Source organism: Sinocyclocheilus rhinocerous, unplaced genomic scaffold (assembly GCF_001515625.1).
Source record: "Sinocyclocheilus rhinocerous isolate Xijiao unplaced genomic scaffold, SAMN03320098_v1.1 scaffold2716, whole genome shotgun sequence".
Lineage (NCBI taxonomy): Eukaryota > Metazoa > Chordata > Actinopteri > Cypriniformes > Cyprinidae > Sinocyclocheilus > Sinocyclocheilus rhinocerous.
Window position 1 is genome coordinate 607,045 of NW_015624199.1, and position 18,116 is coordinate 625,160.

Consider the following 18,116-nt stretch of genomic DNA (forward strand, 5'->3'; position numbering starts at 1 on the left):
TATAAAGTCACAATTGCGAGATAAAAACTCGCAATTCTGACTCTTTTTTCAGAATTGTGATATATAAACTCGCAATTGCGAGTTAAAGTCAAATTTTGAGGGGGGAAAAAGACTGATATTTTCTCGCAATTGCGAGTTTATATCTCACAATTCTGTGAAAAAAAGTCAGAATTCTGACTTTATATCTCGCAATTCTGACTTTATTGTGAGTTTATATCACGCAATTCTGAGAAAAAAAAGTCAGAATTCTGATTTTACATCTCGCAATTCTGACTTTATAACTCGCAATTGCGAGTTTATATCTCACAATTCTGTGAAAAAAAGTCAGAATTGTGAGATAAAAAGTCGCAATTACCTTTTTTTTAATTTTTTTTATTCAGTGGCGGAAACAGGCTTCCATAGTATTGTACACATTTTTTGAAGAAAGATTTAGCAATCACACCACGTTAGTTTAGCACACAGTGCTAATATTTTTGTTGTGAAAGTTTTGCTGAAAAAATGGTTATATTTCTTGAAATGAAATTACACTTTATTTGAAAGTGTGTATTGTGAAAAGCATTTATTCAACAAAATATTCATACATTTTTAAGTGAGTTTTGAGTGTCCAAATCCTTTTTGTTGTGTCTGTATGTGCAGGTTTAGCACTGGAGGAATTTAAATTAAATCATTGTCTTTTTCTGGGCAAACATAACACATTTTTGGCTGTTTGCTTTGCTACCTGATCTGCATAATGACTTTAGTCAATCTGGCTGAAACAATGCAGACAAAAATCGCAAATAAACACCATCACTTAGAGCAATTCATTCTTAGTCAATCCTCACCTCAGGTCTTTTAGACACATCCTGAGGTTTTATTGCAATTCTTTGAGTACATTGAAGGAATAGTTCACCCCAGAAATGAAAATTCACCCTCAGGCAGTCCAAGATGTAGATGAGTTTGTTTCTTCATCGGAAGAACAGATTTGGAGAAATGTAGCATTCCATCACTTGCTCACCAATGGATCCTCTGCAGTGAATGGGTGCCGTCAGAATGAGAGTCTATAAACAGTTGATAAAAACATCACAATAATCCACACCACTCCAGTCAATCAACTAACCTCTGGTGAAGTGAAAAGCTGCATGTTTGTAAGAAACAAATACATCATTAAGATGTTTTTTTTAACGTATTAATCCTCTATCATAATATCGCCTTGTCCAGTGAAAAAGTCATCTCGTCTGACTGAATCAGGAGAGAAATGACCAAAACAACAATCCAAAACAGTTCTAAACAAATATGTCAGTGCATTTTGATGTGAAAGGACAACAGGGCATTGGACTTTTTCACTGAAGGAAGCATTATTATCTTTATTATTATGGGCTTTATTTTGTCCAGAAGCGATGGTTCAATGTTAAAACGCTTTAACGATGGATTTGTTTCTTACATACACACATCTTTTCACTTCACAAGACATTAATTGATGGACTCATGTCATGTGGATTACTTGTGAATTATTGTGATGTTTTTATCAGCTGTTTGGACTCTCATTCTGACAGCACCCATTCACTGCAGAGGATCCATTGGTGAGCAAGTGATGCTACATTTCTCCAAATCTTGGCCTGAGGGTACATTTCCAGCAAATTTTCATTTTGGGCAAACTGTTTTCAGTACTTATGGATTAGATTACATTTTTGCATTATGTAAAAATTTAATATAATTCATATTTTAAGACCTGATAAGTAATTTGCCAACAATTTGCTACAGAGCTATTTACACTGAGTCTGAAATTTTCATCAAGCTCAACAAAAAATATTTGGACACCTAAATTGACTTAAAAAAAAGTTCATCATAGTACAATATTTCAGACTTTATATAAAGAATTTTAGTGATGCATTGTTTGGTCTAAAAATATGCTTTTTTGTGCCAAATATGCTGACTTTTGTTATACTGTGTTCTTGGCAGGTTGTGTGGCCGTATCTTCTGTTACAACTGCAGCAATAATTTTGTGATGACAAAAAACTCAAAGAAGGAGCGCTGCTGCCGAGAGTGCTACATGCAGCACAACGCTGTGGTGGAAAGATTCACGAAAGCCGAACTCAACAGCTTGTCAGAGAATCAACCACCGCCTCATGCAAATGCTGCCGGTCTACCACCACCACCCTATATACCCACACCAAGAGTTACAGGTACAGATGCAGCCAAAAACAGACCATAATAATGCTTAAGAGTTGATTGCACATGAATGCCACCTTAAAAGTTGTAATTATGTACATGTTAACTGTGTAGTTTAGTTTGTATGCATTTTGTTTATGAAGAGTAGCCAGAAAACTACTCATTTAGCTGATTCATGAAGACACACTTGTGCAATTAACTTGCATTTCTCATGATGGATAAAACTTAAATTGCACACCAAATGTGCATCATTTACTCTTCATTGTGTTGCATTAGTGCTAAAAAAGCTTTCTGCCTCCTGACAGTGAAAAAAGAGACATTTGAATTGTCCATTTTATTCTTTATTATATCATAGTTTCTGTCTTGCAAGTAGGAACTTCCCAGGAGGTCTTGAATGTAAAATTACTTGAGTAGTTATGCTTTACGTTTTAAATTCAGGAAACTTTTTTCATTTAAGAGCACCTCAAAACTAAACCTCAAAAAAAAAAAATGCTGTCAACGTTGAGTGGGTTTTTCATTCTGAGTGTGTGAATACAGCAGCACATATTGAGAGAACCTTCAAGTGCTTAAATATATTGTTCTGCTTGGCAATGCTAAAAGACCAGAATTTAGCTTTGTCATCGTAATTGACAGGTGCAATGTCACAAATTTGTCTTGACTGTAACAAGCAGTCCTGTCATTGATGTATTGGACAGCAAATATTGCTTGTTAATAAATATATCTGTATGTTTTTCTCAAGGAGTTGTCTGTTGGTTCAAAAAGCCAGATACAATCAAAATTCTGACATTTGACATTTGTACTAAAGAAAGGATAACTTTTCAAATCCTATTGATTTCAAGGTTCGATACCTGACATGCATATAGAAATCAGCCCCAGCAATCTCTAGATATTTTCAAAAATCAATATACAGTCATTGCAGTCTGTGATTGCTCCATCCTGAGATGGAGTAAAGTACCATGTGACAGCGCCATCTATGTATCATCAGTAATTCAAACCTGGATAATGATACTTAAAAACGTCAGTGAATTTAGAGCTTTTAGAGATATTTTCAGATTTCATTTTAATTTTAAAGTTTAAGTATTTTTCTTTTGTGCATTTTCTTATTTTATTAGTTTTTGTTTTTGTAAAGATTTCGATTTAGCTTGAATTTATTTTTATTTCAGTTTTGGTTGTAGTAATTTTAGTACTTCAACTTATTTTATTTCAGTTAGTTAGCAAGGCAGCATTCTTAATTTGACATTTCTCATGGGTCGATGTCATATTGAGGCTGATAACGTCCTGTGTCCTGACTTGCAGTTACAGATCCTGGTGAGAAACCGGATGATGGGGCATTTGACATCATAACAGAGGAGGAAGTGAATGAGACCTATGACAGCGACTCGCGCACCACCACCGGGTCACAGGAGGAAGAAGGAGACGGAAGGCAAACTGGAGAACTGTAAGGATTTAAACACACACACACACACACACACACAAATAATCCCAGACAACACCACCTGTAAATACACTAATGTTCAGAAATTTGGGTTCAGTAAGGTTTTTGTAAGAAATCAATACTTTTATTCAGCAAGGATGCATTAAAAAATTACTTCAAAGACATCTGTAATGTTACAAAAGATTTCTATTTCAAATGCATTCTGTTCTTTTGAACTTTCTATTCATCAAAGAATCCTGAAAAAAGGTGTCACTTAAAAAAAGCAGAACAACTGTTTTCAACATTGATAATAATCAGAAATGTTTCTTGAGCAGCAAATCAGCATATTTGAATGATTTCTGAAGAATCATGTGACACTGAAGACTGGAGTAATGATGCTGAAAATTCTATATAAAAAATGTAAAAATAAAACATTTAAAATTATACTTTTTTTTTTTTTTACTATATTTTTGATCAAACAAATATAACACGTATAAGAGACAGAGAAAAAAATCTTCCAGACACCAAACTTTTAAACAGTAGTGTACCTGGTGAACTGATCTATCTTAAACTTTAAACCTGGTTTTCAGATATGCTTCTGCCATTTGAATTTAGGCGAAAGTAAACAAAAATAAAAGCTCAGTTTTATGGTATATGCTGCTTAAAGGCAGAGTAAGTGATTTTTCAAAAACACTTTAGAAAACTGATTCGGGCCGAATCGCAAAACAAACTTGTTGCCAATCAGCAATAAGGGGCGTGTCTACTCTTGATGTGGAGGAGAGAGCTTTCAGTGCATGGGACGGACATTAGCCGAGCCGAGCGACAGAAAGATAGAGATGGCGGATAAAAAACAAAATAGGAAAACGTCTGCGGGATGATAAGGCAAGAAGTAGGACCCGTGTAAATATCGGATCAGCTTTCCATCGCTGGAGAGAACTCAAGGAGCGGAGGCCTGCGATCGGACGCCGAGGTTGCTTTGTTTCTTCTCAATAGGTGAGTAACACCGTGTCTACAACAGCTAAAGTCTGCCTACACTGGATGCGTTCAAACGACCGTTGAAAACCATTTGAAATGTGTGTCAGCAGGTCATAAATAGAACCCGGCAGCAGTTTTCTGTCGGGGATTTGTTGCGCCGTGCCGCTCGTGTAACATTGGTTTTGCTTTGTTTCACAGAACTAATCGTTGCCTGGGTTGCGTACGTATATGTGGGGCGGAGCTATCAAAATAGGGGCAAGACCCTTTTGGGGTAGGGGCGTGTTTGTTTTGATGATTTCAAATATCAACATTGGCTACCAGAAATCCCTTACTCTGCCTTTAAGGTGTGTAGTTTTTGCAAATAATGATGCTTTTAGACTTATTATTGCAATACGGCTATGTGAAAGGCATCTTTTTATTGCAAGACATTTTCCATTCTTTTAACTTTAAAAGAATCATAAAGGGACTAAATAAGGAACCGCATTTATTAAATGAAATCATATAAAGAATTGTGCACTTCTGTATGAAGTGTGCACAATCTGCACACACAAAAAAGAAAAGACCAGAGACAATGGACGCACTAAAACGTTCCCATGTCCTCACAATCACACTTAGAATGGTCCAATTTGTAGCAGTGTTATCAAGATTCCCCAGGCTGCATCACTAGGCCTCTGTTTAGAAAATTGTGCTGTGATGCTTCCATAAATAAGTGTTACAGACAGACAGGAAGTCCTGCCGGGAGACTGATTGCAGGGGGGATGATGACTGTCAATTTATGCGTTTCATGCCATCTTGCGTGCATTTCCTAACATTTGTCACTCTGAGATGAGCACCTGCCTGGCATATAATTCTACAGCAACCTCAAAAGATCATTTTCCTGTGGGTGAACAAGGTTTCTGTAATTATATGCACTCCCCGGGAAAGGAGAGCGTTTTGATGGAAAGATTTTTATTTCTGTTTTATTTATTTTTTGAGTCATTGTGGTTTTTTAGTATTTTTCTTTTATTGTTTGCATCAAACACATCATAATATGTGCGTGTTAATTACCAATTTTTTGCCTCTGTGCCTTTAAGAGTTCGATGCATACACCATTTTTGCGTTTGAAATCAAAAATGGTTCTTGCTTGCAGATTTGCTGTTGGGCCCAATTGAGATTTTGGCTGCTTCATCCTTCAATAAGAGGCTCTCTGCAAAGCTGCTTTACATTGTGACACAAACTGATAAGTTCACACTGAAATGAGCAGGAGTTCCAGAAACACCACACACACTACTGTTAAAAAGTTTAGGGTCATTAAGATTTTTTCAATTTTTTTAATGAAAGTAATTTTATTCAGCAAGGATGGATTTTATTGATCAAAAGTGACAGTGAAGACATTTATAATGTTACTAAAAATGTCTATTTCAAATAAATGCTGTTCTTTTGAACCTTCTATTCATCAAAAAATGCTGAAAAAAAATGTATGACTGTTTTCACAAAAATGTTCAGCAGTACAACAGCTGAAAATTCAGCTTTTCATCACAGGAATAAATTAGATTTTAAAATATATTCAAATAGAAATTTTAATATTATTACACAATTACTGTTTTTACTGTATTTTTGATTAAATAAATGCAGCCTTGGTGAGCATAAGAGACTTTCAGAAATCTTACCGACCCCAAATTTTTGAATTTGGGAATTAATGCGTTCAATTTCAAATGTATTCTTCTGTATTAATTAAAATAATACAGCTGCACAAATTCAGAAGGACTAATTTTTGCAGCTTAGTTTTTGTATTGGGACGTTTTGAGGTCTGAAAGATACAGAATGTTTTCATAGTTCAGTGAACTGTTCTTTAAAAAAAAAAGTGAAATTTTTACATTTTGCATTTTTAATTTGTCTTTTTAGACAGTTTAGACATAAGGGCAGATTTTTCTTTATGACTTTGTCCATCAAGCAAACACATAGCAACCCGTTAACAAGCGTTCAAACCCCTTTTCATAGCAATGTCATAGCAACATCCAGGCAACCATTCCAAACATTCTAGCTTCAAAAAATGTTCCATCTATTTATGGTAGGTTGTGATTATTGTCTTTTACAGTACCATATCGAGTGACGTGACCCCTGATGAACAAGAAGAGATGGTCCCTACTATACAGGATACAGAAATCACCCTCCTCAAGTCAGGAGAACTCACGTTAGTATATGCCTATAAAACACACACACACACACAGACACAATCATCCGGCTACACAATTATTATTTCTGTTGATTGGGTGCATGTCTTTCTGTAGTGCCTCTGTGCCTCTGGATATAGATGAGATTCTTCATTTCGGTGATGGTTCCCGTGAACTGTTTGTCAAGTCCAGTTGCTATAGTGCCATTCCCATCACTGTGGGCGACCGAGGGCCCATCATCAGCTGGGTTTTCTCTTCCGAACCCAAGAGCATCTCCTTCACTGTGGTGTACAGAGAGACACTTGACACACCTGTTGAGCAGGCCAAGGTAACAAACACACACATACATGGCCTTCAACACCTGTTTGGTATGCAAAGGTTGCCACGGACCACTCATTCGCACATGCACATGCACGAGTTGACCATCACTAAAGTTGCTCACTGTAAAATAATGGCCTTGTTATAGTGTGATGCTCAGTAGATAGTTTTTTAAAAACTGCAATGCATTTCTGCAGAGTCTCATATAATTTGGTAATAGGTATCTCTTTGTGTCTTAAAAACTGATTTCTCAGAGCTCAGATCACAACTCTAAATATTGCCCCACTTTTAGTGTTGGGGAGTAATAAATAAATTAGAAGAAATATTCTAATGTTATAATTGTCATTATTTACCTTGACTTCCTTCTGTGAGAAAGGACATTTTAATTATATGGAGAATATCTGAAGAAGTTTTTTCCATACAATGGAATGGAAAATGAGGCTTTTAAGCTTCAAAAAGGAAGCAAAGTGACCTAAAACCTTTTGCATTGTCTTGTTTATATCGAAATAATATTTAGTCAAATACCATTGTTTCCTGCTAATTTGTAAAATAATTTATTGAAAATTCTGGGTTATTATTTTTTTATTATTTTAGTTAAATTTAGTGCTATTTTATGTGTGCACTTTAGATGCTTTCATTCTAATTAAGATCTCATTTTTTTATGTAAGTTAAATACTAATAAATATTACATTATAAAATCTGCCAGAGCAAAACTGCCTGACTAAGTAGCTCTAATGTAGTTTGTGTTTGGTAACTTGTAGTCAGTGTTGTTTTAATATTTTTTATATGCGGTTTAGTATTTATTAATATTTTAAATGAGCTTTTATTTGTATATTTTCAGTTTGCACTAAAATCTTAGTTTGAGTTTTGGTAATTTTATGTTCTTTTGTCATTTATATTAGTTTTTGTTTATTAATTTAATTGTTTTTATGTTTATATTTCAGTTTTAATATTTCAACTTATTTTTTAAAATTTTTTTAATTTTGGCATTTCAACTTATTTATTTTTAAATGGAAGATTTTGAAGTTTTCATCAAATACTTATATTACTTTATTTAAGCTTTATCCCAATTTGGTAAGTTTGACCCAGCATTGACCGCTTTGTTATTTACAGTAAATTAGACTTTGTATGATAACTGTATGTTGAATAATAATCAGTTAGGATAATGCAAACTGCTGCATGTCTTCATAAACATCACAGACGTTGCCTCAGCTTGCATTGTTAGGTCCCCTCTGTGTGGCAGTGTCTCAAATGCATCCTTCTTTTCATCTTCTGGGAGCTGTTCTCACTCCTTAAAATGATAACCATAAAGCAGCCCTTTTACCTCTTAGAGTGCTAAATCTATTTTATGTCCCTGTGGTTCAGGTTCTGATTCCTCTCACACGCTGTAACTCGCATAAAGAGACCATACAGGGCCAACTGAAAGTCCGCAATCCTGGAGTCTATACACTCGTCTTTGATAACTCATTTTCCAGGTACAGTAACACACAGCTGACATTTATACACTCCGGAGAACCTTTCAGAGCTTTTGTGCTTCACAGAAAATATCTACCCTTTTGACTGATAGCATTTTGCTGATATTTACTATAGTGTCAAATGATGCAGACTTGTCGTGCAGTGCATTTTACAGGCTTTCTGTGGGTCTTAAAAGTATTCATTCACCCATCCACAAATTAAGGCCTTAAAAAGGCAGAAAGTCTTAAACTCATGGCACTATATTGCATGCACTTTGTGACAAGCTCAGTAAATAAAGATGACACAGTTGAGAGAAATATACAAATTGCATTCAGTACTGAGAAATATAAAACTTGATTTTAAAATATTTTACAGTATCATAGCATATGAGTTCTTTATGCATACCATTATCTTAGCAACATCAAACTATTGGAAACAATATCAGCGCTATTAGCTGCTTATGCACTAAAATTAGAATTACTTTTTAAGATATCAGTACACTGAAAAAAAGATTGGTATAGAAGCAATATTCACTCAATTCTGCTAACAATTACAAAGAAACGGCAAGTAACACACTGAACACAATATTGTAAAGTAGAAAAACTGAAATAGTATTTTCTTTTCAAACATACTGCAGTAATCTTTGTTTTATTTACACCTTTAAAAAAATATATATATTTTACAGTGTAGTTATTAATTGGAAAGATGGAATGAAACAATCTCTGTTTCTCCTGTGTTTTCTTTTCTACAGATTTCTCTCCAAGAAGGTCAACTACCACCTGACCATCGAGAAGCCCATCATCTATGATGGAAGCGACTTCCCTTAAATGTGGCTTTGTGGTGTGTGTGAACTTTGTTTTATTTTTATCCTTATTCATCTCAGACCTGTTCCTGTGTGTCAAGGGTTTCTGCTTAAGAGTTTTATGGGTTAGAATAGTATTAGTTATGTTTTATCGCTGATAGCATTCAGGTTATTCACTGTGACCTGCGTTATGAAGCAGTTTCTACAGCATTATGTACTTGCTTTTGACACTTTTTTTTTTGTGGTTTCAGTATTTTAAAATGATTTTACAAACACTACAGATGAATTCAAAGCATCAGTGATACAGGACAATTGATGCTCACACAGGTAAATATGCAAAGAATATGAGGCAATCACAATTTAAGCCTTAAAAAATAGTTTTAAAAATGTGCTGAATATGTACTCATCCTCAGGCCATCCAATATGTAGATGAGTTTGTTTCTTCCTCAGAACATATTTCGAAAAATGTTGCATTGCATCACTTGCTCAACAATAGATCCTCTGTAGTGAATGGGTGCCGTCAGAATGAGAGTCAAAACAGCTGATAAAAACATCACAATAATCCACAAGCAATCCACACCACTCCAGTCCATCAGTTAATGTCTTGTGAAGTGAAAAGCTGCGTGTTTGTAAGAAACAAATCATCAAGACATTCACTGCAGAGGATGTATTGGTGAGCAAGTGATGTAATGCTACATTTCTCCAAATCTGTTCTGATGAAGAAACAAACTCATCTACATCTTGGATGACCTGAGGGCAAGTAGATTTTAAGCAAGTTTTTGAGTGATTTATTCTTTTAAAAATGGCAATTCAGAGAAGTCATTTTAATTTCTAGCTGCATATGACAGAAAATACAATTTAAGACATTTTTTTTCTGCAAACAAGACTTGGAGATATCCACAAATGGCTGCAGTTTGCAAAGATATCACACTACACTTCCACTACAGTTATCCAACACGATAGTATGTGCTCTGAGTTTACCAAGTACACAGGAAAAAAAACTTTTTTCCCCTTGTTAACTGTATTTTGGCATATTTTTTTAAAGAAATGCTGCATTAGGTCTTTTTATAGGAACATGAGGAGAATTTCATACAAGTTCAAACTTGATGATTCACAAAAGCAATAAGCTGCGTTTACAACACTCTCCTGTGTTTTTTTTTAACTCAAAGCGGAACGCTAAGATGTTGTGTCATGACAGAGTCCTGTAAAAGTATAGCAGTTTTATTGTCTTTTTGTAGTCCCCACCAACTAGGTCAAATTGTCACTGGTAAGACAGCAAAATTGATCTCACTATTCTTGTGTCATCTAAAGCATTATATATTCACAATATGTACAGGTAAATATGGCACTTTTTATTTAATCCACTCCATGCACTATTTTGTATACAATATATTGAATTAAATGGCATATACTGTGTAGTCATTTAGCACCTGCACAGAGTCTATTTTTGCTAAATATAAGGCTCAGTTTTTTGATCGTATAAAATTGGTTTACTGATGCTCAGATACGTAGTATTTTTTGACATGTTCAATTTGAATGCCTCCTTTCTGTATATGCATCACTGAATCTTCATCCTGGTAGATCGCCAAACATTAGTAATATGAACACTAAGGCTGTTAAATGTGCATTTAATGAACTGTCTTGTTTTTGTTGTTTATTTTTAACAACTTTGAAAAGCAAATATGCAAGACACGTTTATTCAGGTGTAAGTTTCACATATAAATTTCCAGGTGACAAAGCTGAACTAGACAGCTGCTCTTTAGAAGATCTGTTTATATATTTATATTGTATCTCAAGCTCCTTTTTGAACTATGTGCAATTTTAAATATTTTCCTAATAGGACTTGCTGTTTTACAGGAGTTTTCAAATGGTATTTTAAATAAATTGATGCATTTTAAATACCTTTTAGAAGGGGTTGTTCAGGAAATTGTGAATATTTCATGAATGTAACTGAATTCGATGATATTTGTGAATCTATGCAATCACAGCGCAATGTTTACAAATCGCAGAACCCTTTAAATGTAATAAAGTTGAATCAGTTCAACATTAAGTGCAACTGCTTCGCTTGTTCATAAGCATACTCTTGTCTGTATACTTGCACATGATGATAAACAGGCTTTTTACATTTTTCTGAATAGGCCTAATTGAGTCTGTACTGGAAACAGTATGTGGTGTGTTGCTCACTAGATCATTATAGACCTTCTGCTGGTAACTTGGTGGTTTGCGTGACATTGTTGGTCATGTGATGTCAACATGAGGGCGCGACCTTCTCCATGTAGAATCAAACTGCGTTTTCAGGGAGTGTGAAATTCATTGAAGTTTTCATTTCAAGTAAGTGTACATCATTTAATATTAAAAAATGCTATTAATTGTGCAAAAAAATTTTTTTTGCAAGAATACGGAGTACACAATTTAAGTGTATTTAAAAAGTACATTTACATTTTAAAAAATGATGGAAGCCAGTTTCAGCTATAGGGAATAAAAAAATTAAAAAGGTAGTTGCGACTTTTTATCTCACAGTTCAGACTTTTACTCGCAATTCTGAGTTCTTACTAATTGTAAGATATAAAGTCGCAATTCTGAGAAGTCAGAATTGTGAAATATAGTCGCAATTAACTATATATTTATTCCATGTGGAAAAAAGTAACAATTTACTCAGAATTAAGAGTGTTTATCTCCCAATTCTATGTTTGTGAGCACTGGTGGTGGATGAGGAGATACCCCCTGACAATGTAAAGCGCTTTGAGTGCCTAGAAAAGCGCTATATAAATGTAATGAATTATTATTATTATTATTATGTTTGTATCTTGCACACTCAAGAAAAAGGTTTTATATACTGTAGAACCTTTTTTTAAGGGTTCAATCAAAACCCTTCTTTGTAGCCAGGAAAAAAAGATCTATATAGAACCCTTTAGGGGTTCCCATCATGGGATCATTTTATGGATTTAATTTTTGTTTTATTTTAATTAAATTTTAAGACTTAAGCTGCTCATATACTTTATCACTAGCAATTTATCATTTTGCAACAGTGCAACAGTTACAGGAATGAACACAAATCCATGTTTATTTATTCACACTTTTATTTAATAATTTTTTTTCCTCTTAAATTGACAAAATAGCACACTCGGGACTGGACAACACGGTAAACCACCTTTCTTCACTGCTAGTACACGTACTTATTTCTATACCTGATAGTTTTGTTGCTATAAATTAATGTATTTAGGTTGATTCAGTGATACTAAGTTTTTTAGACTTCAGTGAAACCAGTTCATTTGGATGTTGCCATTTTTTCAGTGTACAGGATCATGTGGCAATTATTTTAAAACTTAAACTTAAAAAAGTGCAGACATACACATATTTATTTTCTTCAGAATGAAAGGTGTGTCAGTAAAATTGAACAAATATAATACAACAAACAAATATAATGTAGTTTTGTGCCAAAAAGGGTTCTTTCTGCTTATATAGAACCTTTTTGTCATCAAGGGTTCTTTGGAGTTGAGTAAAGAACCCTAGGGTTCTATATAGAACCCCAATGAACCTTTTTTTCTAGAGTGCAGTTCTGAAAATTTTCCACAGAATTCTGAGTTTACATCTCAAAGTTGCGAGATAAAAAGTAGCTTCCATAAAAATAAATACTGTAGTACGCCTAAATATGAAATGATCTGCACATGAACTTTCAATTGAGTCTACACATTAATCAATTTTAACCCAAAGCTTTACAGTTTTAGAACAAATAGTGTTTGAGGAATATCAATGCAGCAACTAAAAACAGGTTCTTGTCTGGTTTGAGGAAAATAAACCGAGCTGTAAAAAGTGCAATGCGCTGCCTGCAGCAGAGATGCAGTGGTTTTGAAGACAGTACTATGAATGATGTGCGCTCTCTCCTCTCTCTCTCCTCTGATTGGCCAGATTCAGTCTATAAAGCGTTTGATCCAACTACAGCTGTCAGCGCGCGCTGTGGACACGGCTGGAGACATGCGCTCGTGTCGCGGGATCCTGTGGTTGACATCTCTTACAACTGTGAGTATGCACAACCTCGTTTATTTATTCACCACTGAAAATAATAGCGTGCTCTTTTTGCAGTGCACATTTTGTGTAAGAAGCATCTTTATAACTACAGACTTTTGATCGGTTTTTGTGGTCTGGCAAGCTAATTAAATTATTCCACGCGCTTAGAATGAAGACTGAGCGTTGTGTTCCGTGTCTCTTGTATTATTTTAACTTTGTATTGTTTTACTAAACATTATTTTGGCTCCGTGAGAATATGATCATAATCAATGTGCATTTAACCAATTATTGCATGGAATATATATCCCGCGTGCATGTTTGCTCACCCGTTGATGCGCTGCTTTAATAAAGGTGGAGTAGGCGATTTTCTTCCCCCACACCTGTTTATCACTAGACTCTGTAACTAGCGAGAGAGAGAGAGTGGCCCGCGCTGTTTGAGCCAATTAGAATACATGGACAATCAAAAGGCTCTTTGCCTGTCAATCATTTTACATGTAGAGTTTTCTGTCAGCAGGTTGTCAATAATATCCTTGGAGGGCGGGGTTTTCAGCGGACTTTCTTAATAATAATTAATTATTGTGTGAATTAACGGGATCTCTGCAATGAAGCTCATTTGGTAAATTGGTGTCCCGTTATTACTGTACATAATGCATATCATACTTTCTACTGCTTACTATTTATTGTAGGCGAAACAGTGTGCAACGAAAATCATTTCCAGTACATAAATATTTATATAATGCACATTTTGGGTAACAGTAGCTGGGATTGCAGGCATAAAAAAAATAGCGGTCTAACATTGTCAATGTCAATGACCAATCAAATCAAAGAAGGCGGGGCTTAACTGTTTATAAAAACTGAACATATTTCAGCACAATGCTTCATTTCTAATGGTAAAAGAGTGCGAGGTAAACTAAAATCAATTTGATTACATTACCAAATAAAATCTTATGCTTGCTTTTCTACTGCGCACGTTCAAGAAGAGAAGGTAGGCTACTACATTTGAGTTTGAATTTACTTCGTGACCATTAAAAGGGTCATGAACTGAGAAATCAAAATGCCCTTAAACTTTTTTCATATAAGAGGTCATTGTACTATAAAAACATCCTGCAAGTTTCCGAACTCAAAACTTTCTTGTTAGTCTAAAAACAGCTTATATTGAAGCCAGTCTGCCAAAACGACAGGTTGTGGAATGTGCCACTTTATGACATAATAGTGTGGCTAAACACCAAGCTGTGGACAAACACAGTCTTTGCATCGCCTTCTTTCTGATCCCAACATTAAGAAAGAGTGGATGAACTTTATTTTTAATGAAGTTCCAGATCGCGTCAGTCAGAACTTGGTCGTTTGTTCACTTCATTTTACCATGGATTCGTTTACAAACAAGGCGCAATTCGACACAGGATTTTCAGAAAGATTGAAACTAAAAGACGATGCTGTGCGACTATATTAGATCCGACGCACCACACAAGTGTGAGTAACTGTTTGTATTACGTGCTCACCATTGCTTTGTCTGTTATTACAGATCATTTTATATGTACTGAGTATTTTTGCGTTTTTAAACTAAATCACAGCAGCATCCATCTATGAAGGATGTAGGCTGTCAAACATACAAACCTGTTAGTCAATCATAGCAGTGGGTGTTTACTTCCGAGTCTACAATCCGCCACACCTATTCAAATAGAGCGTTCCGATGAGGGGGTCAAAACAGGACAGAAAATAGCATATTACTTCTAAATGATAATGTTTTTTATGTAAAAATCTTGATAACATTATAAGTGGACCTCAGAGAACAGTACAAAGTAATTTTAAAAAAGGCAGTTCATGACCCCTTTTAAAAAAGTACATTCTAGACTTATATTATGAATAGAGGTATTTATATGAAATTCGGACATACTTCATAAGCCATGTTGTTACTGTCACATGACCTACCTGCGTCAGTTGTGTCGCTTCACTGACATTCATAAATCCTCTCCGGTGGCCTCATGGGATAGTAAAGTGTCCATCGAATGCACACTTCAGAACCCGAGTGTAAGAATAGGTCGTCTGGGTACTTTCGCCTACTGTTTTTCGAATACTATGAATTCAGACATACTGCTCAACTCACAAACTGTTTTTCGCATACAGTATAGTAGGGAAGTATGCGATTTCAGATGCGATGGTTACCGAGTGTTCCAGGACTAAAAATGCCATTCATTTTCACTATAGGGAAATTGATTTTTAGTGATAACATGTAAACCTTTAAAGACGACCTGTGAGCTCTGAGGTAGTTAATCGCTGCTATATGCTTTTGTTGAAGGCATCACTTTGCATTTTTCAACTTGTTTTAAATAATTATGTTTAACAGTGGAATCCCCCGTGAAAAATCACTTTACCCCTGATGCTGTAAAGAAAATTCCACCAATCAGAGAATTGCAGTGAGGAAATCGTGCCAAACGAGCGCTGAGCTCCGCCCACTCCCATTAAGTACCACATATGACATTATATTGTTATATATTTCTACATTGTTTTTCATTTGATTATGTCATTTGCAATGGTCCATGGGATTAGTTCTTTCCCTCATTAAAGCCATTAAGTGCACAGTTTTGTCTTTTTGTCCGATTTACACATCACTCTTTAAATAAAAGTTTGAAACATTGTGATCCACCTTATAGCTGGCTGGTTTGGTTCATAGATTACAGTGCCTTAATGAAGACTTTTTAAAATACCTATTGGGAAAATGAATGGAAAAAATACTTTCTGGAATCAGCACCGCTGAGAAAGCAGGCAGGCACTGTTACATTCCATACGAACTGTTTGTAAAGTTTCATTGTTAAGTGTGTTTTGGAGGTATTTGTAATAGCCAGAGCATGTATCCTTGTTTTCCCACCTGTGGCAGCTTATGATCTTCCTCTATCACCCGCATCTCTGTGTTTTAGCCACTCTAAACCTCAGCATTGATGGAAAACAGAAACTGCAACACTTCTGAGGTCAAGGTTAGAGTATGCCGTTTGCAGTTTCTAAGAAAAGAGAAAACGCTCTTTTGTGGAGTGTTGAATTCTCCTTTGTCATTGTGGATTGGAGAGCGAGTCAGATACAGTTATTTTTGGACACATGTCTAATTTAACCTTCTTGCAATAAAGGTTGTCATCTCATCTGTGTTTCACGATGACTTTTCGTTTTGAATTATCCATTACGTCTCCTGTAGGAGCTGGGAAATACAGGTGTATGTGAATGCCGTCACCAGGAGAAGGCTTTGAAATGATCTCAGGCTTTCTGGCTGTCAAAAATAAGAGAGCTCTCAACTTTCCTCTGGTGCATTTGGTTGTGCACTTGTGTGCCCATTTCCTTGGCAAATGCACTGCAAAACCTCAATATGAAGTAAATGTGGAGGCACAAGCGCCATCTGCGAACTGAACTGGGGGACCCTTCTTGGAAACGGGGCAGTTAATGGATCTGTGCGCTGTCCTGTAGAATGGAGATTAATGTTCTCCAGGGAGGATGCACAGTATAATAGAGCTCTCTGTAAGCGAGACAGGTGATTTGATATGGGGCAGGTGTTTTTTACTAAGTGCCTGTACAAATAAGCATTTTCTTTTTTATTTTCTTCGCTGAAGTACATTAACATTTCAGGCCTTTGGAATTCATCAGTGGAGTCAGTGGTTCCGTCTGTGTGACATTTTCAGATTAATTGTTGCATTCATAATTTAAAGATTCAAGATATATTTCTAAATATATCCAGGTCATTTCTAGCCTTTCATCAGTACTGGGGCACAAAAAAGTGTGCCCATATTTTGATACAAATGGATATAATTCATTCACAAGCTGCACGTGCAATAAAGAGCTGCTTCATTATTGACAAATGATAGAAGACATTTACAAGTTTTGTTTTCTACAATGAATTGTAGGTGAATATCCTCGCTCTTTTTGATCCAGTGCATGAGGGATCTGTCCAAATGAATCAAACTGAACAATTTCAGACCTTTTCGCAAATCTGTTTCAATCCGATCGCAAGAGTGCTTCATTTGTGAATTGTGAATCGCTAGTTTTTTTTATTATAAACAGCTGATCGAAGAAACACATGACTTGATTGCAGAAATATTATCAAGAAAAATTATTTTCAGATCAGAATGTGCTAAACCTCCGTGACATCAAAGGATGTTTTTTTATATATAAATAAATTAATACTTTTATTCTGCAGGCTTATTATAGTTAACAAAAAAAAAAATGTTAATAAAAATCGTTTCTTGAAATAAAAGAAACTTAAATAAAATATTATATGAATAAAACATTGCCCATTTTAATTTGGTTTAACTTGATTTGCTAAAATAACTAAAATAAAAACTGAAAAAAAGAAAAGAATAAAAATGGACAAACTATAATAGTATATATAAACTACTAAAAATGCCAAAAACACAACAAAATTACTAAAACTTTAATTACATTAAATTGAGAATATTAAAATAAAACATTCAAAAATAATAATAAAAGCTATAATTGTATCTCAATGATACATTAATAATAAGAAATGTTTCTTGAGCAGCAAATCAGTGCATGTGATGCTGAAAATTCAACTTTACATCACAGAAAAAAAAAAAAATTCCAATAGAAATAGAAATATTTTTAATTGTAATATTTCACAATATTACTGTTTTTACTGTATTTTTGATTAAAAATAAGTGTTTAATTAGGTGAAAACATTGTGGTATTATGGCTGAATACTATGAAGTGCTGTTGTTAGGCAGCTCAGGATCAAAACCATAAAGTAAAAGCCCATAATTGTATTTAATTGTTTTGCTGAATTGCATTCTTTAATAGCAGAAAGAGAGAAATAAAACCACAGACAGAAGAGCATGTGGGGTAAAAT

The 18,116-nt window shown here is 34.9% G+C and overlaps 1 protein-coding gene across 1 annotated transcript in view; it reads left to right on the forward strand.

Moving 5' to 3' along the window:
* LOC107738442 (FYVE and coiled-coil domain-containing protein 1-like) overlaps window positions 1-11,310 on the forward strand; it is a 28,454-nt gene extending 17,144 nt beyond the window's left edge. The window contains exons 14-20 of the mRNA XM_016550206.1: window positions 1,939-2,162; window positions 3,445-3,586; window positions 6,615-6,710; window positions 6,808-7,018; window positions 8,374-8,483; window positions 9,215-9,592; window positions 10,151-11,310. Of these exons, the coding sequence (XP_016405692.1) occupies window positions 1,939-2,162; window positions 3,445-3,586; window positions 6,615-6,710; window positions 6,808-7,018; window positions 8,374-8,483; window positions 9,215-9,290 (859 nt within the window). The 3' untranslated portion in view covers window positions 9,291-9,592; window positions 10,151-11,310. The remainder of the gene's footprint in view (window positions 1-1,938; window positions 2,163-3,444; window positions 3,587-6,614; window positions 6,711-6,807; window positions 7,019-8,373; window positions 8,484-9,214; window positions 9,593-10,150) is intronic.
* Window positions 11,311-18,116: the final 6,806 nt, after the last annotated feature.